At 38.1% G+C, this 27,144-nt stretch overlaps 1 protein-coding gene across 1 annotated transcript in view; it reads right to left on the bottom strand.

Annotated features, from left to right (window-relative positions):
• Positions 1-1,249: 1,249 nt before the first annotated feature.
• PPEF2 (protein phosphatase with EF-hand domain 2) overlaps positions 1,250-27,144 on the bottom strand; it is a 76,907-nt gene continuing 51,012 nt past the window's right edge. The window contains 7 exon segments of the mRNA XM_007455442.1: positions 1,250-1,513; positions 5,646-5,741; positions 6,606-6,641; positions 9,107-9,157; positions 11,988-12,056; positions 23,964-24,123; positions 24,902-25,009. Of these exon segments, the coding sequence (XP_007455504.1) occupies positions 1,250-1,513; positions 5,646-5,741; positions 6,606-6,641; positions 9,107-9,157; positions 11,988-12,056; positions 23,964-24,123; positions 24,902-25,009 (784 nt within the window).

The following is a 27,144-nucleotide window of genomic DNA, read 5'->3' as shown; positions in this document are numbered from 1 at the left end:
CAGAGCCTTGCTGACCCGCCAGATATCACAGCGACGTCATTTTCCCCAAGCCCTTGAAGGAAGCAGCTAATTTATGTTGTTTATCTTTAAATTTGTAGAGTGTCTTTACCTTTAAGTTTTAGTGGAACTGCACCACTAACAATGCTAGGAGAAGGACGCGCTAAATGAGATCACAAAAGGGGTGTGGAATATGTAGATGAGCGCAGTGACTGCTGGTCATGCTTGAGCTACACATATTTTTTCTAAGATTTTTGGCAATATCTAGATATCAATATATTACTGCTGGTAATATTAGCTTAGAAACTCTTTGTTCTAGAAGTAAGGGGGTCTATAGACTGCATGAGAAAAGTGATCCTATCTTTAGAGTTATTTGAATTTGAGGGTGAGGTGCCCGGCCATGGTGTGATCTCACGCTTACTGGAAAGAAATATAGGGATCCTGCAGTTGTATTTTTTTAGCGCGAGTTTTAGTTTTTGTCTTTGGAGGTTATCCTTGCAAGTCTCCCAAGTATTGGAAGCTTGATTGTACAATCTGTGGTGTAAGGAAACTGTATTCGTACTTTTCCCTGATATGTGTTATTTAACAAAGTGAGTTCTAAGCGCGTGCCAAATGCTTTCGTAACACCGCCTTTGTTTTTTTTTTCAGCAGGTTTACTTTTATTTCGGAGTTATGTGTTATTCTAGGTAGCTATGCCTTCTTTCTTGAAACAGGAATGAACCGGTAGCATTCAAAACTTTGACAAGAAAAGAAGTAAGATCGCGGCTATGGTCGGGTTATAGTTAACGAAAACTCAATACTTTGAGGCAGAGAGCTGTCTTTCTTATTTTCCCGGGAACGTTTTTTTATATCGCTTTTATGAATTATTTGCTGTAGACCCTTTTGTTTTGAAGTCAACGGGTTAGCGTTTTGCTCCTCCTGACATCTCTTAAATAGGCCTTTCTTTTTTTTTTCTGTAAGGCCACTTGGGTAACTCGTGATACTTTCCACCTCCAACCCTTAATGACACTTGCTAGAGCTGTTTGCCACAAAGTAACGTTTTCACAGGTTCCAGAGATCGGGACGTGGGAGGTTTGGTGGGCTGTTATTCAGCCTACTGCATCAATAAAGCCTGCAGCTTTGTCAGGAGCTAGAGAATGACACCAGTAAAAGGCGCTGGAAGTGTGTAAATATGCGCAGTGTCCTTTGGCCTTATTCACGTTGAACATGTTTTTGCAAATATTTTGGGATCCAAGATGTTACTGCCCGGCGTTTACAATTTGGAACGTCTTTCTTTTGTAAGTGATGGTCTAGCGCTTGCAGGAATAGAGTGAGCGTCTGTGTGGAGTGTTCGGAGTGTGAAGGGAAGCAGTGCCGGGATCCACCTCGTGCTCCAGATGGTGGGGGGCGGGGCCTTGGCAGCGTGCAGGACTTGTCGCTCAGGGCCAGAGTGATGATCAAGTAGCTTTTTCAAAAGCAGTGTTCGTTGGCTTGGATGTGTTTGAAAAACTTGTGGCAGATTTTTCAACAGCTCCACCTGTTGACGGAACTGATTCTCAAGTACAGCCCTGAAATAAGCGCGAGGGCTAACAACACCTTCCCAGAGCTACTGCAAGACTTGTTTGATGTTGCAAAGAAAAAGAAACACTTTCCTACAGCAGGTCCTGACTGTTATTAAGCCTCCTCCAAAGCGTCAACAATTTGCAGTCAGAACCCGGTTCCTCCCACTGCTATGATCCTTCTGATGTTCTGTCAAAGGTTCAATTCAGCCTGAGGTCTCAGTGCCACACATCTCGTCGCCCAACCACGTGGGCACCGTAGGCACCATATAGCTGTTGTCGTTGTCTGCATCATCATCATACCAGGGTTATCAAGAGAGAAGAACCAGGGTTCTGGTAAGTGTTAACACGGTGTGTGTGTGTGAAAGAAAGAGGGAATGAATTTATATTTTCTCTATTTCTATTTTTTATTTGTACCTGTGTTTTAAATATTCTGTGTTTTATTCTATGTAGTTCTCTTTCAGGTCATTAACAAAAGCAATCCAAGTGTTGAAAGAAAATGTTACGTTATTGCTGACATGTACTAGGTAGTTAGGCCAATGACGGTTGTGACTGTACTTAACATAGACAGACTTTTTTTTTCTTGTCATTATTTCCTGAACAATACAGTGTAAAAGCTACACAGCATTTACATTGTATTAGGTATTATAAGTAAGCTAGATATGATTTAAAGTATACAGGGAGGATGTGCATAGGTTGTTTGCAAATACTAGGCTATTTTACTATATATAAGGGATTTGAGCATCCACAGGTTCTGGTATCTGTGGGGGGTCCCAGAACCAATTCACACAATGTAGAGGAACCACCGTGCTTCCGAGAATCCGTGTGGAGCCATGGTTCTCAAACCCAGCTACTTATTAGGATCACCCCAGGCATCTTTAACATGCTGATGCTTTGGTTCCTTGCACAACCAAGAATGTCAATCCCGTAGGTCTGGGATGGGACCTAGGTGTATTTAAGGTCCCCAGATGATACTAACATGGAGACGGGGCTGGGAAGTTCTGCGTAAGCATTTCCGTCCAGGCTTCAGCTATCAAGATGCATGTAACATACCCTTTATTAGCCATGTAAATATTTGCTTTACTAAGTCTTCTATTTGTTCTCAGTGCTTTGGTCATGAAACTAATTTATAGCCCTTACGGTATCTGCTATACCGTCGAATATATTTTGTTTAACAGCACCCTCCCTGGGATAGCAAATACTGCTTCAAAGCAGTGAGAATCCCATGAGGACAGAAGTCCAGACTGTCCTGTTTTCATCTGTTCCCCCAGTGCCTGGAACGGAGAAAATACTTAAAATTTTTTGTTGGATAGATAGGTGAACGAATAGAGTTAAGACCGTGTATTGGACTACTGAACTCAAATATATTTAATGATAGAGTCTAGATTAGAAATATCTGTGTGTGAGAATGCTGAGCTGGGTCTAATCACATAAGTAGTAACAGAGGTAAATGTAAGGTCCTGTCCTTCAGTCCAAGGGTACAGGCACAGAAAACATCTAACATGTTTTTAGCAATGCAGGAAAAGGACTTAGTGATTACCCAAAAAGACAGTTACAGGGACTTTCCTGGGGTCCAATGGTTAAGACTCCGTGCTCACAGTGCAGGGGGCCCAGGTTTGATCCCTGGTCAGGGAGCTAGATCCTGCATCCTGCATGCGTGCCGCAGCTAAGAAGATCCCGCGTGCCGCAACTAAGACCTGGCACAGCCAAATACATAAATAAATATTAAGAAAAATAAAAGACAGTCACAGCCCTAAATCATATTAATAGATGTAGGATCTGGAATGTCGGAGACAATCACCCCATTTTTATCATTTTCCAGATCACATCTGTGGTATTATGTGCAGTTTTGAAAACCATCTTCGAGGATGGGGACAATATAAAAACTAAAGAATATTTGGCAAAGACTCCTAGGATATTGAAAAATCATACCATGTCATACAGAGGATGGTTGGAGGACTGGGGAAGTTTTCTTGGAGGAACTCGGGACTGTGAAAGTTATCTTTATTTATTTGAAGGGTTAGCATTGAGAAACCAGGCTGGATTTATCTGATGTGACCCCAAAGAGCTGGATTAGAACCAAATTTTAACTCCATACAAAAAAATGACATTTCGGGCTTCCCTGGTGGCACAGTGGTTGAGAGTCCGCCTGCCGATGCAGGGGACACGGGTTCGTGCCCCAGTCCGGGAAGATCCTACATGCCGCGGAGCGGCTGGACCCGTGAGCCATGGCCGCTGAGCCTGCGCGTCCGGAGCCTGTGCTCCGCAACGGGAGAGGCCGCGGCAGTGAGAGGCCCGTGTAGCGCAAAAAAAAAAAAAAAGAAAAGACTTTTCCAAGATCAAAGCTAGCCAGGAAAAGACTATGGAATGTCTCTCTTACATAGACTGAGGTATTTTGGCAGATGTCTATATGTCAGTGATGTTTTGGAGGAGCACTGGAGGGTCCTGCTTAAACACAAATACTGACTGCTTCAGTAGGTCCCCAGTGGAGCCTGATCTCTTTTGCATTTCTACAAGCTCCCAGGTGATGTCCACTCAATGGCCTCTAAGGTCTTTTCCAAGTCTGAGACTTTGGTTTCTATGAAATAGATGCATGTCCCCTCTTATGCAGACTCCATTCCTTTTGACTTTTAGGTGTAGCCCTTTTGAACCAGTTGTAAGGACAGACCTTTGGGAAACTTCCCAAATGAAGCCAAAGTCCCCTATGAATGCCATGTAGTGATTTTTCCACCACGAAGGAACAGAAGGGACTAACAGACTGTGATCACTGTTCTTAATTAAGAGGTAAAATTGTTACCATTCTCTTTCCTGAAAAGTGGACTGCGTGCGGATTTGTAGAGGTGGAGAATGAGTAATATCTGTAAAATCTCTTTTGTTCCTTTTTGCCTTGTACATCTGTAGAGACAGATTAGGGAGAAATTTGTAACTTTGCCTCTCAAATAAGACAAAAGGAAATTTTAAGTGCAATTCCGCATGGCTTCATCAATTTCCATCCCAGTTAAAAGGGTCAAAACACCATCTCCTCTTGCCAGAAACATACCAGTGGTCTCTCAAGGGCTTGGATGTAGGCTGAGGACAGTCCTGTCACCCACCCCTCCCCAAGAATGGCAGAGACTGCAGGCTGCATACCCCTCCCGATATTCTTTTTCCTTCCTTCCTTTGTCATAGAATCTCTGGTTCTTAGCTAGGCATATGACTTCCCAGAGAAAAAGAGATCCTGTTTCCTAGATTCCTTTGCTTGTTTTCCTGATCTCTCTTTAAATGTCGATAGTGATGGAAAATGACATTCCACGTGGGAATAATATAGTGATATAAACGTTTTTAATGAAGCACTGCCATTTTATCCAGGATACTGAAAAGTGTTCACTGTGGTACAAGGAGCAGAGAGATAAAGACTTTGATCGTCAGTTGCGGTGTTAAACAATGCTGGAGAAAGAAGCTGCATTTGGCTACGAAGTTCCTGGAGAACTTCATGAATCATGAATCTCCCCGTCTGTCAGGGGTAAAGGAGCCTGTTGGGTTAGGAGTCAAAGGAGGAGTAATTTCTGTTATTGGTGAGAATGGTAGCATGGGGACTATGGTAGTCCGTCTGTTCATTGGTGGTTTCCGCTGATAAAACAAAAATCAAGACAAAAAAGGCATTTATAAATCCTCGACATATAAATATTACATAGCTACTACTTGAGTAATAAAATATTTTTAAGTTTATATAGATAAGAGGGGAGAATTTTCAACCAATACCATTTTTTTTTTAGTTTTGTTAACATTACCAACTTCCTCTATTTCTCTCTATGTGTATGACAGTTAATTACTGAAATTTCAAATTGTTAGCATTTCATCTTTGCAAAGAATAGCAAGTACTTTCTTTCCAACCTTGTTGTTTCAGCCAATCTTTTTGGGAAGAACAGCTAGAAGAGTTGGACGCCCCTGCCGCCAAATGTTTACGCATACTTCTGAAGGTAGCAGAGTTCTAAGAAAGTGAGGCTTTATGGACCCGAGATCCTGAGGAGGCAAGAATCCCAGGGAGGCATTTGACTGCCCTCAAGGCAACTGGAGACTCCTAAAGCAGTGGCTGAAAGGCTGGAAGCCCAGCACTTTTGACAAACTCACAGGGCTGGGGGCCAAAAGTTCAAGTTCAGGGGCTGCTGGAGAGAAGGAGACTTGGTAAGTAACCCGGCTTAAGGCTAGGACCCCAAAGACCTCACCCTGGGGGTAAGAGTGAACCAGGGGGACTTGTTCTAATCATCTCAGTGTTCAAGTGGATCAAGGTGATCTGTGAATGTTGTCCCCACAGTCTACATAGTCTAGAAACAAAAGTAAATTCTCTCTGGAGGACGATAAGTTCATCCAGAACCTCAAGTTGTCTCTATAATTTTCAAAAACAATGTTCACTGCTCAATCAAAAACAACCAGGCTAAAAAAAGAATCCAGAGGGCGTGGGGTTGGGGGGCAACAAGACTCAAGTGACAGTGAAAAAAAGTCTATCATAGAAGCAGACCCTCAGGAGGTCCAAAGAGTGGAGTTACCAGACACTGACTTTAAAATAACTGTGATTAAAGTGCTCAAGGAATTGGAAGATAAGATGGCGACTTTGGCATAAAATGGACATTTTAGAGCTGAAAAATAGAAGGAAATAGAATAATTTTAAGAAATTATGATTTCTTAAATAATTTCACATATTTTTATATATAAATATATATGTATATATTTTTAATGTAACTTCCCTCTCAGATATTTTTAGTAGGATACATGTAATGAAAATTTGAGAGGACTTTTGCTTAATAACTATCTTCAACATTTTCAAGAAATTGTAATGCTTTTCAGACAGATTCACAAGTTTTAGTTCTTCCATTAATTAGCAATATTGTTAGTATGTGGAACATTCTTAATTCATAAGCAGTGACTTAAAGTTTTATTAAAAATAAGATATAAATGGGAAATTAGCCAGTATTATGATAACAAAACCCTCAAACATGATTTCACATTTCCTGTCTTTCCCTTTATTTTCCTGAACCTTCATTCTTCTTTCAAGTGTTGATAATGATAGAAAAATCAAAAATGAAAACTTACACAGGTATTGAAGAGTTCATAAAACCTCTGAAGGTACTGCAAGGAGGGGGGGGAAACAGTTACCTGACATTTAATTGTTAGGAAATTTTGTTTCAGTTCACATATAATTTTTTATGTTCTTAAAAAAAGAAATACTTCCAAGAAGAAATTGCAAAACTTACTTTAAGGTCTGTGAGTAGTAAAGAAGCTTGCTGTAATGTAAATTGGACAATCATATAGAAGAAAAGGGAGTTAGGAGTTAGCTGAGATGAGTATCAGTACAAAAATTTTCCAGAGATTAACTCCACTAAAAAACAACCAGAGTCCATAGAAACACAAAGATTTATCTCTGCCTTTTTAGTCAGACTATAAAAGGAAAAGGAAGTTGAGAGCCAAGGTGAGGAACAGAGAGCTGTGTGCTTTGGCAATTCTCTCTGAGCAGAAACCTGAGCTTTCAAAGATGCTCCAAGCATCTTCAGGAAGATGCAAAGCAGCAAGCAATATACCAAGAGGCCACAATCTACAGATCAAAATCTATGCTAAAGATAATTACTAAAAATAAGTATAAATTTATCTCTGAGCTTGCTTGGCAAAAAAAGTAGACATTTGTCTGTTGAGATGAAGTCTTCTAAAAGGAATTAATAATACATGTAACTTGTTAATGAGGAATTTTAGATATTATAATGGATGTATTTAATGGGTTTACCAGGTGATGCAGTCTACATGGTCTCATTCTTTGATGGATCCTCTGAAAAGTAAGGACATAATATTCAGTTGCAAAAACAAAGTATTCTGGTGGTCTCTGGGTTCTAGATTATTTAAGTCAGATTATGCTAAATTTGTAGAAGACGTTTAATGACTTATGTTATCCCCTTATTGTGAAAGAGAAGGATCTAAACCAGGTGTATATTGAGAAGGGTGGTGTTCACCCGGACAAGAAGTGACACAAGGCTGGTGTTCTAACTTTCACGGGCCTGGAGACGGTCTATTTCTCTGGAGATGATTCTCCCAACTGGCAGGAACTGTCCACAGAATTCCTAGGTATGCCAGAGAGGCTGGTTCCTATGCTTCCCACCTTAGATTTTTCATTTTTACCTTGGAGAAAATCTTTTTTTTTTTTTTTTTAATTTTGTTGAAGTATAGTTGACTTGCAATGTTGTGTTAATTTCTGCTGTACAGCAAAGTGACTCAGTTATACATATGTATATTCTTTTTCATATTCTTTTCCATTATTGTTTATTACAGGATATTGAATATAGTTCCCTGTGCTTTACAGTAGGACCTTGTTGATATTCATTCTATATGTAATAGTTTACATGTGCTATCCCCAAATTCCCACTCCATCCCTCCTCCAGCCCCCTCCCCCTTGGCAACCACAAATCTGTTCTCTATCTCTGTGGGTCTATTTCTGTTTTGTAGATATGTTCATTTGTGTCATATTTTAGATTCCACATATAAGTGATATCATATGGTATTTGTCTTTCTCTTTCTGACTTACTTCACTTAGTATGATAATCTCTAGTTGCATCCAGGTTGATGCAAATGGCATTAGTTCATTCTTTTTTATGGCTGAGTAATATTCCATTATATATATATACCATATCTTTTTTTTTTTTACATCTTTGTTGGAGTATAATTGCTTTACAATGGTGTGTTAGTTTCTGCTTTATAACAAAGTGAACAGCTATACATATACAATATCTCCTCCCTCTTGCATCTCCCTCTCACCCTCCCTATCCCACCCCTCTAGGTGGTCACAAAGCACCGAGCTGATCTCCCTGTGCTATGCAGCTGCTTCCCACTAGCTATCTACCTTACGTTTGGCAGTGTATATATGTCCATGCCTCTCTCTCGCTTTGTCACAGCTTACCCTTCCCCCTCCCCATATCCTCAAGTCCATTCTCTAGTAGGTCTGTGTCTTTATTCCTGTCTTACCCCTAGGTTCTTCACGACATTTTTTTTTCTTAAATTTCATATATATGTGTTAGCATACGGTATTTGTCTTTCTCTTTCTGGCTTACTTCACTCTGTATGACAGACTCTAGGTCTATTCACCTCATTACAAATAGCTCAATTTCGTTTCTTTTTATGGCTGAGTAATATTCCATTGTATATATGTGCCACATCTTCTTTATCCATTCATCTGATGATGGACATTTAGGTTGCTTCCATGTCCTGGCTAGTATAAATAGTGCTGCTATGAACATAGGGGTGCATATATCTTTTCAAATTATAGTTTTGTCTGGGTATATGCCCAGAAGTGGAATTGCTGGATCAAATGGCAACTCTATTTTTAGTTTTTTGAGGAACCTATATACTGTTCTCCATAGTGGCTGCACTAATTTACATTCCCACCAAAAGAGTAAGAGGGTTTCCTTTTCTTGGAGAAAATCTTGTAATCATGCTTTATGTTCCTGAAAATATTACTTCTTGAAAATGTCACATATTTTCTCCCTAAATCATATCTTCCTAGGAGACAACAAATATTCCTAATTTTGGTTTTTTAAAAAAAGAACAGTTACCTTCCAGTTTAAGAAGTGATCATGGTGAATTCCCGAATGAAATTCTCGTACCTGTGAAAATTGAGAGGAAGAGTATGGAGACTGAGGAAATAGGTGTAATAATAAGAATAGTAATTAACTAGGAGATTTAGACTTTGAGTTCCCAGAAGGCAGGGGCTATGTTTTGTCATCTGTGTAATCCTGGCACCTAGCACGATCCGCCCATTTCAAGAAAAATTTGTTTACAGAATAAGCGAATGAACGTTGCATCTGTTAACATCGGTCACTAATCCTTTTTAATACCAAAAATATTATCTCAGACACAAGCATACCTAGTTTTATTGCACTTCACAGATACTGCATTTTTTTTTTTTTTAACAAATTGAAGGTTTGTGGCAACCCTGTGACAAGTCTATCATTCATTTTTCCACCTGTGCTTGCTCACTTCATGTCTCTGTGTCACATTTCGGTAATTCTCACAATATTTCAAACTTTTGATTATTATCATATTTATCATGGTGATCTGTGCTCAGTGATCTTTAAAAATATTACTACTACGACTTGCTGAAGGTTCAGATGATGGTTAGCGTTTTTTAGTGATAAAATATTCTTCAATAAAGGTGCACATTGTTTTGTAGACATAATGCCACTGCACACATAATAGATTACAGTATAGTGTAAACATAACTTTTATATGCACTGGGAAGCCAAGAAATTCGTGTGACCCACTTTCTTGCAATATTTGCTTTATTGTTGTGGTCTGGAACCGAACTCACAATATCTCCGAGATAAGCCTGTAATTCTCTCAGCCTACTCACTCTCTGCTTTGTTCATAATAATGACCTGAGCTGTAGTTTTCCTTAACCTGCTACCACGCAGCTTCCGTTTGTCTCAGGGTTTATCAAGGGCTTCTCCAGAGCAATCACAGCTCCCTCTGACGGCCCCTCCCTCATCCAGTGGTTCTCAACCTCCATTGCCCAGTGAAATAATCACCTGGGGAGCATATAAAAATCCTGATGCCTAGATCACAGGCCCAGGCCAATTAAGTCAAGTTTTGGGGATGGGACCCAGACATCAGGACTTTTTAAAGTTCCCCAAGCAATTCCATAGTGCGGCCAAGATTGAGAATGACTGCTCTGTTCCGAGGCCAGGAGAGTTTCTCTGCTGTGCTTGACTCAAATCTATTGTTTTTCTAACAGGGTCTTTTAAAATAGGTTGAAAGAGCTACTTTTAGCTCCATAGAAACTTAAAATGGAGACTGTGGCTTTGAATCCAATGATAGATTTTTTTTTTTTTTGAGGGTTGAATATAAAAGTTTGGAATGCATGAACCAAGGTTGATTTGCAGAAATAGACATTAAGAGTTTACTTACTGGTGTGCAATGAGCTGTGACCAAAAGGAAAGTGATCAGAAACACCAGTTTCATCTTTTGACTCTATCTACAAGTAAAACAAGAGTATTAATTCTTAACTTGGAAAATATGGAGCCCTTTCCTGCTTATGTAGCGTGACACTGGATCAGGCACATTATTAAGGAGCTTGGTGAAGATTATGCTCTTGGGAACCAAAGGATGTATAGATTAGAGATTCTGGAAGATATTAAACAATTGAAATATAGATTATGATTCACATGCCTTAAGAATTGTGTGTGGCTCTAATTCAAGATCTACAACATTCAAGATCTACACACACACGCATGCGTGCATTCAAGTACAGTACAGTATAAAACATTTCATGCTTACTAGGAATATTCCCCCAGTGAGTTTAAAAGAATATTGGTCTATTCTATTAACTGCTCGTAAAAACACAGCTTTTAAAATAGTTATTATTTCATTTGATTCTTACAGTGACTTTGATAGGTAGATATCATTAGTATAATATCCACTTAGAAGTGGGTATTTGTCTTGTCTATACTCCTATATTATGATGTAGCTTGTTTATTTGATGTGTTAGTGAATTCTAATAGGTTCATGGTTTTTCTGTTTTCTACTGTATTATGGTAACTTTCGTTTCAATCATCTTCATTTTTCATGAAAACAAGAAAAATTCCATCATCTTTTAAATGATATACAAAATGCCTTTTTTGTTGTTTTGAGGGAAGAGAAGAGAGATCAGGCATTCTGAAGATAAATATAATTGTTTTATTTCTCCATAGGAATACTGTAATTTTTATCAAGAGTATATTGATTGATTTTTGTAAGTGGTGTCACTCTTGGTAAATGTTTTTAATAAAACTTAATTCTGCCATTTGAAATACTTTTTACAAAGAGAGCTCTAAATGTAATTTAAAAAGGAATCAAGACAAAATGACAACACATATCCAATAATCTTAGATCTGTGAAATGCCATAAGAGAATATGTCCTGAACCAAACTGCCAATGACTGACTTTAAAAATCCATCTTCAAGGTTAAACAATATTTGAAATGGGAAGAAAGCCTTCAAGAGGATGATACGAAGACCAAATTTATGTAAGTATTATTGCTTGCTGGAAGGCTTGCATCCTTCATGTTCCCCTGTTATAACTGTTGATGTTCCCCTTATTTTTCCTTATATACATTGCTGTAAATATGGAGGAGGGAAACAGGAATGCACATTTGAAGGATAACTTTGAATATTCCACTTATGCAGGATTTTTGTCACTGCTGTTTTTCTATAATTTGTTTTCAGTCACTATTTTAAAGCCCTAACATAACCCAGAGCAAACATCAGAGTAACATATTTAAAATAAATAAACATGTGAGTACATGAGACAATATTTAAAGAATTAAAAGCATAGGCCATGACTATAAAAGAGAATTAAAATGTTATTGTAAATAAATTAAATTCTTTAATTCTCAACTTTTCTAGCTGTCCATATCTTTTATAAGATAATGTAATTTATAATTGAAAGGATATTTATTACCTTGTACACCAGGAAAAATGAAATGTCCAATATCGTTAAGATTTCCTTGACGCCTCGTTTGCAGATGATCTGGATAATCAGAAGATATTTATATATGTGGATACTAATGACGTGCAGTATCGGCACTTTAAAAAATAAAAGATTCTTCATGACCCTCATTTACATAGGAATGGGACAGGGGTTTCCCGTGCAAGGACAATACCTCATTCTTTGCAGGGCCAAGACCCTTGTCTCTGATCATAATACATTTTTGTGGTTATTCTTGAGACATGAGTAATTCAGGAGACCTAGGGTTTTGCTAATGAACAATCAGGACAAATAATTGCAACAACTAGAAAAGTACCATACTTGTATTAGTAGTTTGGCTAGGAGATACACCCTGAGAATTTCAACTTAAAAGACTTAACATAAATCCCTTGAAATTTGTGTGAATCATGCATTGACAGAGGATGTCTTTTTCTGCCATCTCATGCAGTGGGGAGACAGAGGCTATGAGCTGGATAAGTGGAGGAAGCACTAGCCTAAGAGTCAGCCCTCCGAGTCCCAGCTCAGCCACAGCCTGTGTTGGCTACACCTGGTGAAGGTCAGTTTGGTTTTCCACAGGAAAAAATCCCCAGGGCTCTCCTTATCTCAGAGTCCAGGTCCCAGCTAACTCAATACCAGAGAAAGGAAATTCTTCCCTCCTCCGACAAAAACCCATTCATCTCTTGCTCCTGTATGTTTGACAGGATAAATATTTAGCTCCTTTCAGAGAAGTCCTATACTCTCCACATCTATAGGTTTCACTTTTATGGTCCAGGCAGATCAATCTGCAGCATTTTTACCAAAATCTAGGTTATCCAGTCTTAAATAACATCACCTGTGGGACAACAACAGCTTAGCCAAGGCATCACTTTGCCAAACCCAATTCCTTTCACTATATATATATATATATATATATATATATATATATTAATGAGCCCTCCTTTATTGGGCTAATCAAAATAGTGTCACCTAGTTCTGGGGAAAAGTTCTAGTGCTTTGAAACTCCAGTGCAAAATGAAATAAAATGCAAACTTCACAACTTCACCTCACAGACGTTCCACCATGTTCTAGCTACATAAGTATGTGAATAGTGTAATTGCCTGCAGCCCGGAATTCACTCTTTTTCTCTAGTATGATAAAACAGATTGATTCCTTTTAAAGCAGTACCAGTTCTCCTCTTTCATCTTGTCTGGAACAGAGATAATGGATAAGTGGGAAAAATCAAAGAAACTTCTGGATCCATCACAATGGGAGTCCAGCCACCACGCTAAGCAGCAGCGAACGGGATGGTCTGGGAGCCATATCAGAACCTTGTTTGTAAACTTATCTGTGTCTCCTAAATTGAGGCACTGTCTAACTCTTGGCTTCTCAACAGTGGTGATCAGAAGTTTGTTTCTTCAGGAACAAATTTGAGTGGGTGGACCTCTCAGCTTTCGCGGATTTGGCATCCCACAGGAGTATGTGCTTTCCCTTTGAAGATTCACAAGCCCTCAGCACTAAGAAACACAGACCACCATCCAGAGCAGAATGTAACACACTTTCTCATTGTGGCTTTTGCTTTCTTTTTTAAGTGTAGTTGATTTACAATATTATATTCCTTTCAGGTGTACAACATAGTGATTCAGTATTTTATAGATTATACTCCATTTAAAGTTATTATAAAATATTGGCTATATTCCCTGTGCCGTACAGTAAATCCTTGTATCTTATTTTATACAAAGTAGCTTGAACTACTTAATCCCCTACTGCTATCTTGCCCCTTCCCTCTCCCCACTGGTAACCATTAGTTTGTTCTCTATATCTGTGTCTGTTTGTTTTGTTATATTCATTCATTTGTTCCAATTTTTAGATTCCACCTATGAGTGATAGCATACAGTATTTGTCTCTCTCCATCTTATTTCACTAAGCATGAAACCCTCCAGGTCCATCCATGTTGTTGCACATGGCAAAATTTTGTTCTTTTTTATGGCTAATATTCCATTGTGTGTGTCTGTGTATGTATATATGTGTGTATGTATGTGTGTGTGTATATGTATACACACACACACACACAGCTTCTTTATCCATTCATCTGTTGATGGGCACTTAGGTTGCTTCTATATCTTAGATATTGTAAATAAAGTTGCTGTGAACATTGGGGTACATATATCTTTTTCAAATTAGTATTTTCATTTTCTTGGCATGTATACCTTGGAGTAGAATTGCTGGATCATATGGTAGTTCTATTTTTAGTTTTTTGAGGAACCTCCATACTGTTTTCCATAATGACTGCACCAGTTTACATTCCCACCAACAGTGTAGGAGGGTTTCCTTTTCTCCACATCCTCGCAAACATGTTACTTGTGGTCTTTTTGATGGTAGCCATTTGGACAGGTGTGAGGTGATATCTCACTGTGGTTTTGATTTGCATTTCTCTGATGATTAGCAGTGTTGAGTATCTTTTCATGTGCCTGTTGGCCATCTGTATGTCTTCTTTGGAAAAATGTCTATTCAGGTTTTCTGCCCATCTGTTAATTGGGTTGTTTGGGTTTCTTTTGATATTGAGTTGTATGAGCTCTTTATATATTTTGGATATTAACCCCTTATCAGTCATATCATTTGCAAATATTTTCTCCCACTCAGTAGGTTGTCTTTTCATTTTGTCAATGGTTTCCTTTGCTGTGCAAAAGGTTTTAAGTTTAATTAGGTCCCATTTGTTTACTTTTGTTTCCTTTGCCTAAGAAGACATATCCAAAAAAATATTGCTATGACTTATGTCAAATAGTATGCTATATTTTCTTCTAGGAGTTTTATGGTTTTGGGTCTTACATTTAGCTTTTTAATCCATTTTGAGTTTATTTTTGTATATAATGTGAGAAAATATTCTAATTTCTTTTTTTTCTTTTTTTTTTTTTTTGCAGTACGTGGGCCTCTCACTGTTGTGGCTTCTCCCGTTGCGGAGCACAGGCTCCGGATGCGCAGGCCCAGCGGCCATGGTCCATGGGCCCAGCCGCTCCGAGGCATGTGGGATCCTCCCGGACCAGGGCATGAACCCGTGTCCCCTACATTGGCAGGTGAACTCCCAACCACTGCGCCCCCAGGGAAGCCCTAGATTCTACTATTAACTATGAATTATTTGCTTTATCACATATCTATACATGTATCTCTCTTTCTATGAATGTATTTGATGCCCATTTAAAAATTTGTTACATATTTTTTCTTGTCCATTTTTGGAAGATTTTATCTGTTATATGTTGCAATGATCTGTATGTGTCTTTTGTCTTTATGGAGCCTCATTGCTTCTAAGCTAGTGTGCAAAGAAGCATGTTTAAGTAGAACAAAATATTGTAAGGGGCCATTTGAATAACCAGTGTCTGAGAGTCCGCCTGCCAATGCAGGGAACACGGGTTCATGCCCCGGTCCGGGAAGATCCCACATGATGGGGAGTGGCTGGGCCCGTGAGCCATGGCCACTGAGCCTGTGCGTCTGGAGCCTGTGCTCCGCAACGGGAGAGGACACAACAGTGAGAGGCCTGCGTACCGCAAAAATAAATAAATAAATAAGAAGAAAATTTTTTTTGGCTGCATCGGGTCTTAGTTGTGGCACGTGGGATCTTCGTTGAGACATGCAGGATCTTTTGTTGAGGTGCACAGGCTCTTCATTGTGGTGTGTGGGCTTCTCTCTAGTTGTGGTGTGTGGGTTTTCTCTTCTCTAATTGTGGCATGCAGGCTCCAGAGCACGTGGGCTTTGTAGTTTGCGGCACGTGAGCTGTAGTTGAAGTGCGCAAGCTGAGTAGTTGTGGCATGCGGGCTTAGTTGCCCTGTAGCGTGTGGGATCTTAGTTCCCTGACCAGGGATCGAACCCACATCCCCTGCATTGTAAGGTGGATTCTTTTTTTTTATGGTTTTATTTTATTTTATTTTTAAAATTTAATTTATTTTTTATTTTTATTTTTGGCTGCATTGGTTCTTCGTTGCTGCGCGCAGGCTTTCTCTGGTTGCCGCGAGTGGGGGCTACTCTTTGTTGTGGTGCATGAGCTTCTCATTGCAGTGGCTTCTCTTGTTGTGGAGCACGGGCTCTAGGCACACAGGCTTCAGTAGTTGTGGCTCATGGGCTCTAGAGTGCAGGATCAGTAGTTGTGGCACACGGGCTTAGTTGCTCCACAGCATGTGGCATCTTCCCAGGCCAGGGCTCGAACCCGTGTCCCGTGCATTGGCAGGCAGATTCCTAACCACTGCACCACCAGGGAAGCCCTAAGGTGTATTCTTTACCAATGGACTACCATGGAAGTCCCAAGGTGCATTTAACTTTTGAACAAAGATTATTTTATCTTATAAAAACAACTCATGACCTTCAGAAAATTTGGACCACACAGAAAAGAGCTACCATTCAGTAATTTCACTCCTATGGTTAGCCAAGAAAATTGAAAACATATATCGACACAAAAACTGGTAAATGAGTGTTCATAGCAACATTATTCATAATAACCAAAAGGTGGAAACAACCCAGGTATCCATCAGCTGAGGAATAAGTAAACAAAATGTGGTATATACACACAATGGAATATTATTTAGCAATAAAAAGGAATGGCACAATATATTCAAAGTACTGGAAGAAAAAAACTTCCAACCAGGAATACTCTAAACAGCAGAGTTATCATTCAGAATTGAAGGAGGGATAAAGAGGTTTCCAGACAAGCAAAAGATAAAGGAGTTCTTCACCATTAAACCAGCTTTACAAGAAATGTTAAATGGACTTCTTTAAGCTGAAAAGAAAAGGTTCTAGTTAGTAACAAGAAAACATATGAAACAGTAAATCTCATTGGAAAGGTAGATATATAATAAAGTTAGTGGATTAATCACTTATAAAGCTAGTATAAAAGTTAAAAGACAAAAGTAGTAAAAATAAATATGAGTACAATAATTAGTTAAGGGATACACAAGATAAAAAGATGGAAATATGATGTCAAGAAACATAAAATGAGCAGTGGGGAGGGTAAAAATGTTGAGCTTTAGAATGGAATCAAACTTAAGTTGTTATCAACTTAAAATATGCTGTTATAGATACAAGTTGTTAAATGTAAGCTTTATGGTAACCACAAAACAAAAACCTATATTAAATATGCAAAAGATAAAGTGAAAGGAATAACATAATACCACTAAGGAAAGATATCAAACTACAAAGGAAGAGAGCAAGAGAAGAAAGGAACAGTGAGGAACTATAAAAGCAGAAAACAGTTAACAAAAGGGCAATAAGTATATACATGTCAATAATTACTTTAAAATGTAAATGAACTAAATTCTCCAATTGAAGGACATGGGAGTTCCCTGGTGATCCAGTGGTTAGAACTTGGTGCTTTCACTGCCATGGCCCAGGTTCAATCCCTGGTCAGGGGAACTAAGATCCCACAAGCCATGTGGTGTGGCCAATTTAAAAAAAAAAAAAGGACATAAAATGGCTGAAGGGATAAATAAAACAAGACCCATCAATATGCTGCCTACAAGAAACTCACTTTAGATGTAGGATACACACAGAATGAAATTGAAGGGATGGGAAAAGATATTCCATGCAAATGGAAACCAAAAGAAAGCTGGAGTAGACATACTTATATCAGACAAAATAGACTTTGAAAGAGAGATTATAATAAGATACAAAGATGGGCATTACATAATGATAAAGGGGTCAATCCAACAAAAGGTATAACATTTACAAATATTTATGCACCCAACACAGAAGCACCTCAATATATAGAGCAACTATTAACAGACTTAAAGGGAGAAATAGACAGCAATACAATAATAGTAGGAAATTTTAATACTTCACTTATATCAATGGATATATCATCCAGACAGAAAATCAATAAGGAAACATTGGATCAGATTGACTTAATAGATATACACAGAACATTCTCTCCAACAGCAACAGAATGTACATTCTTCTCAAGTGCACATGGAATATTCTGCAAGATAGATCACATGTTAGGACACAAAACAAGTTAATAAATTTAAGAGTATCAAAATCATAGCAAGCATTTCTTCTGACCACAAAAATATGAAACTAGAAATTACATGAAGAAAACTGGAAAATTCACAAATATGTGGAGATTAAACAACATTCTACTGAAAAATAAACGGATCAAAGAAGAATTAAAAAGTAAAATAAAAAAATACCTTGAGAAAAATGAAAATGTAAATACAGCATACCAAAATTTGTGGGATGCAGCAAAAGCAGTTCTAAAAGGGTAGTTCATAATGATAAAAGCCAACCTCAAGACACAAGAAATATTTCAAATAAACAACCTAACTTTACCCCACAAAGAACTAGAAAAAAAAAGAAGAAAAAACAAAGCCCAAAGTTAGTAGAAGGAAGGAAATAACAAAGATCAGAGCAAAAATAAACGAAATAGAGACTGAAGAAACAATAGAGAAGATCGATGAAACTAAGAGCTAGTTCTTTGAAAAGATGAACAAAATTGACAAGCCTTTAGCTAGACTCACCAAAAAAAAAAAAAAAAAAAAGAGAGAGAAGACTCAATTAAATAAAATCAGAAATGAAAGAGGAGCTAGTACAACTGATACCACAGAAATACAAAGGATCATAATTATACACCAAAAAATTTGACAACCTAGAAGAAATGGATAAATTCCTAGAAATATACAACCTACCAAGACTGAATCATGATGAAGTAGAAAATTTGAAGAGAACAATTACTAGTAAAGAGATTGAATCAGTAATCAACAAACAAAATCCAGGACCAGACAGCTTCACTGATAAATTCTACCAAACATTCAAAGAACCCTTCTCAAACTCTTCCAAAAAATAGAAGAGGAAGGAACCCTTCCAAATTCATTTTTTGAGGCCAGCATTACCCTGATACTAAAACCAGAAAAGGATGCCACAAGAAAAGAAAATTACAGGCCAATATCCCTGATGAACAAAGATGAAAAAATACTCAACAAAATACTAGCAAACCAAAATCAACAATACATTAAGAGGATCATACACCATGATGAAATGGGATTTATTCCAGGGATGCAAGGCTATTTCAACATTCTCAGATCAGTCAGTGTGACACACTACATTAACAACATGAAGAATAAAAATCATATAATTATATTAATAGAGGCAGAAAAAGCCTTTGAAAACATTCATCAACCATTTATGATAAAAACCCTAATCAAAGTAGTTATAGAGGAAATGTGCTTCAACATAATAAAGGCCATAGATGATAAGCCCACAGCTAACATTATACTCAATGGTGAAAAGCTGCAAGCTTTTCCTCTAAGATCAGGAAGAAGACAGGGATGCCCACTCTTGTGCACGTCCTAGCCAGAGCAATTAGGCAAGAAAAAGAAATAAAAGGCATCCAAATTGGAAAGGGAGGAGTAAAACTGCCACTATTTGCAGATGATATGATATTATATACAGAAAACCCTAAAGACTCCATCAAAGAAAATTGTTAGAGCTAGTAAATGAATTCAGTAAAGATGCAGGATACAAATTTAATATACAAAAATCTGTTGCATTTTTGTACACTAATAATGAACTATCAGAAAGAAATGAAAACAATTCCATTTACAATTGCCTCGAAAAGAATAAAATACCTAGGAATAAATTTAACCAAGGATGTGAAAGACCTATATATTGAAGACTACAAGTCATTAATGAAATAAATTGAAGAAGACACAAATAAATGTAAAGATATTCCATACTCATGGATTGGAAGAATTGTTATTGTTAAAATGTCCTTAGTATCTAAAGCAATCTTCAGATTCAATGCAATGTGTATCAAAATACCAATGACATTTTTAAAGAAATAGAACAAATAATCCTAAAATGTATATGGAACCACAAAAAAACCCTCAAATAGCTAAAGCAATTATGAGAAGGACAAACAAACATGGAGGCATCACCCTCCCTGATTTCAAACTATATTACAAAACCATAGTAATTAAAACAATATTGTATTGGCATAAAAACACACATAGATCAATGAGACAGAATAGAGAGCCCAGAAGTAAACCCATACATATATGGTCAATTAATTTACAACAAAGGAGTCAAAAATATACAGTGGGGAAAGGACAGTCTCTTCAATAAATGGTTTTGGGAAAACTGGACAGCCACATGATAAAGAACGAAACTTGACCACTGTCTTACGCCATGCATGAAAATTAACTCAAAGTGGAGTAAAGACTTGCATGTAAGACCTGAAACCATTAAAATCCTAGAAGAAAACATAGCTGTAAGCTCCTTGACATTGGTCTTGGTGATGATTGTTTTTAATCTGGCACCAAAAGCAAAAGAAAAGCAAAAATAAAGTGGGACTATATCACACTAAAAGACTTTAGCATATACACATAAAATAAAATAAAATAAATAAAATACTTATGCACAGCAAAGGAAATCACCACCAAAATGAAAAGGCAACCTACTGAATGGGAGAAAATATTTGCAAATCATATATCTGATAAGGGATTAATATCCAAAAATATATAAAGAACTCATACAACTCAACAGCAAAAAAACAAAAGGAAAAACAACAAAAAAAACCCAATTTGAGTAAAAAATGGGCAGAAGATCTGAATAGACATTTTCCCAAAGAAGAGGTACAGATGGCCAAGAGGCACATGAAAAGATGCTTAATGTCATTAATCATCAGGGAAATGCAAATCAAAATGACAATGAGATATCAATTCACACCTGTTAGAATGGCTATTATCAAAAAGGCAAGAAATAACAAGTGTTGGTGAGGATGTGGAGAAAAGGTAACCCTTGTACACTCTTAGTAGGAACGTAAATTGGTGTAGCCACTTAGGAAAACAGTATGGAGACTCCTCAAAAAACTAAAAATAGAACTACCATATATGACCCAGCAATTCCACATTTGGGTATTTATCCAAAGAAAATGAAAACACTAACTCAAAAAGATATATGCAGCCCCATGTTCACTGCAGCATTATTTATAATAGCCATGATATATAACTTAAACAACCTAATTGTCTATCAATGGATGAATAGATAAAAGAAAATGTAGCATAGGTAGGTAGATAGATAGATAGATGATAGATAGAAAATGGAACAATGGAATATTATTCAGCCATAAAAAAGAAGGAAATCTTGCCATTTGTGACAACATGGATGGGGCTGGAGGGCATTATGCTAAGTGAAATAAGTCAGACAAAGACAAATACCATATGATCTCTCTTATCTGTGGAATCTAAAACAAAACAAAACAAAACAAATCAAACAGAAAACAGATTGGTGGTTGCCAGAAGTGGGGTGGGGGATGCAAGAAATGGATGAGGGTGGGTCAAAAGGTTAAAAAGTGTAGTAAGTCAGGATGTATGATAGCTACAGAGGGGAAAAAAAGTCTTTATAACACCAGAAGACTTTACTCTGTTCTTAGAAATAAGCATGATATTAATGAAAAAAATTTTTTTAGGATGAGACTTCAAGTTATCCCTAGGTGGTCATAATAAAATCTAATAGTATTTTTAATTTAGTGAGGGAATTAGCATTTTCGAGGAAACCTGCAAAAATATTTTTGTTAGGTTAAAAAAAATTAAAAGAAATGAGGTACTGATAACTGCTGCAACATGTATGCACTTTGAAAACATTATGCAAAAAGAGAAAGGCGCCAGATACAAATGTCCACGTATTGTATGATTCCATTTATATGAAATGTTCAGAATACATAGAGACAGAAAGCAGATTAATAGTCGCAAGAGCTGGGGAGAGGGGGAATGGGAGTGATGCTAATGAGTATGTTGTTTCTTTTAGGGTGATGAAAATGTTCTGGAATTAGAGAATGGTGGTGATGTACAACTCCAGGAATATACTAAAGCCATTGAACTGTACACGCTAAAAGATTGAACTTTATGGATTGTGAATTATATTTCAATAAACTTGTTATTAATATATGTATATGAACAAAAAAGGACATAAGAACAACTCATGATCCTAATACTTAGAGCTGACCACTAGTAATTTTTACTGCATTTCCTTCTAGTCCTTTCTTTAACATATTATTTATGTAGCTGAAATCTTAGTGAAGTCTTGCCTTTTTTTTTTTTTTTTACATAATATGGCAACTACAAACTCCTTTAAACACTAATTTTAATAGATGCTTAATAGTTTACTGGCTGAAAGATGAGAGGGCCTGAATTGTCAGGAAAGTCTGCACATAGAGTGGTGTTCTAGGAATCCTAACTAGCTGGGTGATTCAAAAGCCAAAACAGATAAGCAAAAACCTCTAGGTTCTCACTCTTCCTTAGGAAAGAGATAACTTCAATAGTTAATGAAATCAAAAGAAAAATGTCATATGTCAGAGGACTAAGTTCCTTCATATATAAAAATCACTTTAAAATAAATAAGAAAAAAATGAGTAACTCAATAGGAAATAGAATAAGAACATGAATAAATGGTTCACGGAAGAAATACAATGGATGGCAAATTAATAAGATTTAAAATGCACATACCCTTTGACTCAGAAATTCCACTTCTAGGAATTTGCCTTGCCTCTATAATCAGACAAGGGGACAATGGAAAATGGACAAGAGGATTTATTTATTGCATTGTTTATATTTGCAAAAATCTGGTCATCTAACTCTTCCTCAGCTGGGGACTAATTAAATAAATTATGGTAAGCCATGGAATGGAATATGTTAAAACAAACCACTGAAAAGAATGAAGTAGACTTATGTGTAAGAATATGAAAAAGTCACCAAAATATATTGTTTGGTGAAAAAAAATCAAGGAACAAATCATGTAACTTCACATGTGCTTTTAAAAAGATATATTCCAATATGCTTATGCGTACCTTTAAATAATTCTGGAAGGATATATACAAACTGTTAACAAAGGTCTCTTTCTAGAAGAATTTTTTCATTTTATACCTATTTATATTGTTTGAATTTTTTACTCTATATATTTTCATAAAAAATATTAAAATATATGTCAATAGTTGCCATTGAGTTTAATGGGTTTTAAAAGACTATGTTTATTCCCCAAAGTGGGATAATTTGCTGAGTTATATTCAGGAAGCCACTTCAGAGGAAAGATTTAGAACATTCTGCCGCTGATATTCTAAGGATGCCTTTGGATCCCGAAATATCCCTCCTCTTCTCAATTTCATGGTGAATGATGCCCAAGTACTACATTTTCTGCTCTTTGATTCCAGCTCTCATTGCTCTGTCTGTATCTTTATAAGAAATCCCACCCTTCCTCCACTTACTTGAGTTAACAAGAGCTAGTTCTTTTTAACCAGAACACCCCAGGTAAAAAAGATATTTTAAAAAAATGTTACTTTAACTTATTTAGGTTCTTAAGCATATGGACACTGATGTTTTCTGACCGAGACTCTAGGGAATATACTAGTGTATTAACTCATTCTTAACCAACTGAATTATATTGAAGGAGACATTTATGATTAGTAAGGGCTTATAACCAATTGTTCTCAAAATAAAATGAGGAAAGTGAAAAATAGAGACACTCAGTAACATTTCTGAGAGAATAAATGAAAATCATCTGGAGGTCTCACTCTCCACTGTGATGGAGGTTGTGGGTAGGAATGACAATGCACACGGGGAAAGAACCATGTGAATTTCATTAGAAGGCAATCAAGGCTGGGACTGGGAGATAGATATGGGATGGAGAGAGGCTTTGACACTCAGCAGTGGTTCTCAAGTGATGGTGCATGGACAAGCTGCCTCAGATTTATCTGGGGGAGATTTAACCATTTGTACGGGGCTGACTAATGGCCCTCCCTAAAGAGGTCCAGACCCTAATCCCCGGAACCTGTGAATGGGTTAACTTACATGGCAAAAAGGACTTTGCAGGTGTGATTAAGGTCCTTGAGATGTTGATAGCATCCTGCATTATCCAGATGGGCCCAATGTAATTACACAGGCCCTTAAAGAAGGGGGAGGGAGGCAGAAGAGGAGGTCAGAGTGAGGTGATGTGAGAACTCACTGTGCTGTTGCTGGCTTTGAAGATGGAGAAAGGGGCCATGAGCCGAGTGATGTAGGCAGCCCCTAGAAGCTGGACAAGGCAGGGAACAGATGCTCTCCTAGAGCCTCCAGAAAAGAAAGCAGCCTCGCCGAGACCTGTGTTGGATGTCTGACCTACTGAACTGTAAGAGAATAAATTTATGTTGTTTTAAGCCACTAAATTGGTAATTTGTTATAGCAGCAGTGGGAAGTAAATATGCCATCTACAAGCTCTGCGACCCCATCCTAGGTGATTCTGTTCCAGCATTTTTTCCAAAGCTGATATCTGTCCAGGTTTGGAGATCCCTGCTTAGAATATGCTTTAAATCCATTTAGGAGAATGGATTTAAAGACTGTAAGTCTTTAAAACTTTTTGTAGATAAAACATTTTGGAGATCTCATTTTTCTAAAGCATGTCCAGCCAAATACTCCTCCTGATGAAGGTGAGTGTGTGACAGAGTGACCAAGAAATCCAGAAATCAAGTTTGTTTGTTTGTTTGTTTTTGCGGTACACGGGCCTCTCACTGCTGTGGCCTCTCCCGTCGCGGAGCACAGGCTCCGGACGCGCAGGCCTAGCGGCCATGGCTCACGGGCCCAGCCACTCCGCGGCATGTGGGATCTTTCCGGACCGGGGCACGAATCCGCGTCCCCTGCATCGGCAGGCGGACTCTCAACCACTGCGCCATCAGGGAAGCCCCAGAAATCAAGTTTTAATACGTACTGATTTTTAGTGAATTTGGAGTGTTATTACTTTGCCGAGTTCTGCTATGTTTGCTGTCTACTTCCTGGAACAGTTAATTCCAAACTTACCTCTCAGATAAAGAGATTAATTTTTGTAATTCTTTTAGTTACACTTTTTTTGTTTCAAAATTCAACGCGTCCAGCTAGTATTTGGTGGGCTGTGAGCAAGGTACATCAAACCCTCCTTCCTGGTTCTCGCCTCGGGGCTGGGTCAGCAGTCCAGGGCTTCTCAAGGTGGCAGCCGGCCCTTGGTTCTGTGCTGTCACCGAAGAGCGAATTATCCTCACTCTTGGGGTAAACACACAACATGATTACAGTTTCACCAAAACTGTTGCTTTGCTCAGACTCAGTGTTCACATTGTGTCATTAAAGACATTTGAATCTTATGTTTTGTAATACATAGAGGCTCCTTTTGTAATACAAAGAGGCTCCAGCCTCTTTGTCAGTTATAATTTTTGCTCTGATTAAGGTCTAAACAAAACAAAACAGAAGCCTTCTAAGGTAGAGGTTTTCAACATGGCCACACATTAGACTTTAAAATAATTGTTGATGCCCAGTTTCCACCCCCAGACTTTCTGATTCTGTTGATCCGGAATGGGGCCCAGGTGTCAATATTTTTTAAAATGCTTGCCTCCCCAGATGATTCTAATGTGGAGAACTATGTTCTAAGGGACTTGAACTCTAGGGTGCCTTCCCTGCCTCCTTTCTTTTTGAGATTTGAGACGCCCAAGAAATCCTGCTGGTGGTTGTAGGGAATCCCACTGTTGGAGGAGCTGGCGGCAGGCACTTTGGCCTCGGCAACGTGGTTTCTTCTTGGATTAGGAAGCTGACAGGACAACCTACTCTTTCAAGTGGAGTTACGGATGCCCAGTGACCCTGTTCTTGTTCCCAATGGCTTGGGAAATGGACACATTACTGCAGGATTCCTGCAGATGACTCCAAGTGACAGCCCAAAGTCCGAAACTGCATGAACGTACAGAAAGAGCTGTGAGCAAATGCACTAATTAGGGCTATGTTCATAGCTCTCCAGGGAAGGGTACTCTCACTAGGTTACATAGGCACACTTGGGGAACTGCTGTTTTGGGCTGGTGATCATGTAGCACACACAGTGTAGCTGAGAGCGCCCAGCTCTGTTTTCACTTGCAGATATGTAGCAGTGATGACTAAACAAAAACTATAATTCCAACAAATGCTGTCAGGTCTCGCACTCAACGGACATGACAAAGCCGTTTTCCATGTATTCTGTCAGTAAGATGGTAAATACAGAGGAAATATTTGAAATGCCCCCGAGCAGATTGGGAGGAAGGCAAGCATCCAGTGGGTGAAGCAAATGCTCCCTATTTAGGCTGGAGAACCTATCTTTACCCCAGCCATAAACATAAACGGGGAAGGAAGGCCTAGGTTGATACGGGAAGCATTTGCTTGGGAGACTTGGCCTAAAAAAAGCAGTCAAAAACTGGAAAAAAATGAAGAGGCCCTCAAGTAACATCCTATCTGCCTATATAGAGAGACAGTCCTGATGTGATGTAAAGGGCTACGACCCAAGATCAAGGGGTTGTCTGTAGGTGAGGAAGAATTTTGTTTGCTTTGAATACAGTATCTTGTGTTGTTACTGTGGGGATCACAGAGACAAGGGATGTAGAAATGCCTTATGTAAACTGTAAAGTGCAATATAGATTTGATGGTAGTGGTTCATTACCCAGAGGACCTTGCTACTCAACGTGTGGTCTGCAAACCAACATCATCAGTCTCCCCTAGGAGCTTACTAGAAATGCTTCTGAAGTGCTTTAAAAAAAAAAAAAGATTTTTAAGAAAAAATTGTGATAAAACGTACATAACAAAATTTGCCATTTTAATCACTTTAAAAAGTACAGTTCAGTGGCATTAGGTAATTTACATTGTTGTGCAACCTTACCATCCATCTCCAGAACTTTTTCATCTTCCCATACTAAAACTTGTACCCTGAATTGCAAGGTCTCCAGGTGATTCATATGCACAAAATTTAAGAAGCCCTGGTCTGGGGGATTTCTGGCAGTAGATCCTGTGTTAAACTTAATCATAGTTTACTATGCAGTAGATGCTGTGCTAAGCATTCTTTATCTCACTTAATCTCATTTACACTTTATCTCATTTAATCCTCCCAGCAACGTTATGAAATATTATCATGAACCTCACTGTACAGATAGGGAAACATTTCAGCCTTTTACACATGGGTAAGGGGTAGAGCTGGGGTATCACTTAGCATCTGTGGTTCCAGAGCATATGCTTTCCTTCTTCTGGACTTCCTTGGTACCCACAAAGATCCCATCCAGGTGCTTGCATTTGAGGATATGTGTTGAGGAAGAAAGATGCCTGGATATGTAGAGGGAAGGAGTAACATAAGATCCCACCACAAGTAAATCTTTATTTCCATGGTTTTACAC

This window comes from Lipotes vexillifer, unplaced genomic scaffold (assembly GCF_000442215.2).
Source record: "Lipotes vexillifer unplaced genomic scaffold, Lipotes_vexillifer_v1.1 scaffold749, whole genome shotgun sequence".
Classification (NCBI taxonomy): Eukaryota; Metazoa; Chordata; class Mammalia; order Artiodactyla; family Lipotidae; genus Lipotes; species Lipotes vexillifer.
The sequence above is the reverse complement of the archived record's forward strand: the minus strand, read 5'-3'. Positions and strand labels throughout refer to the sequence as shown.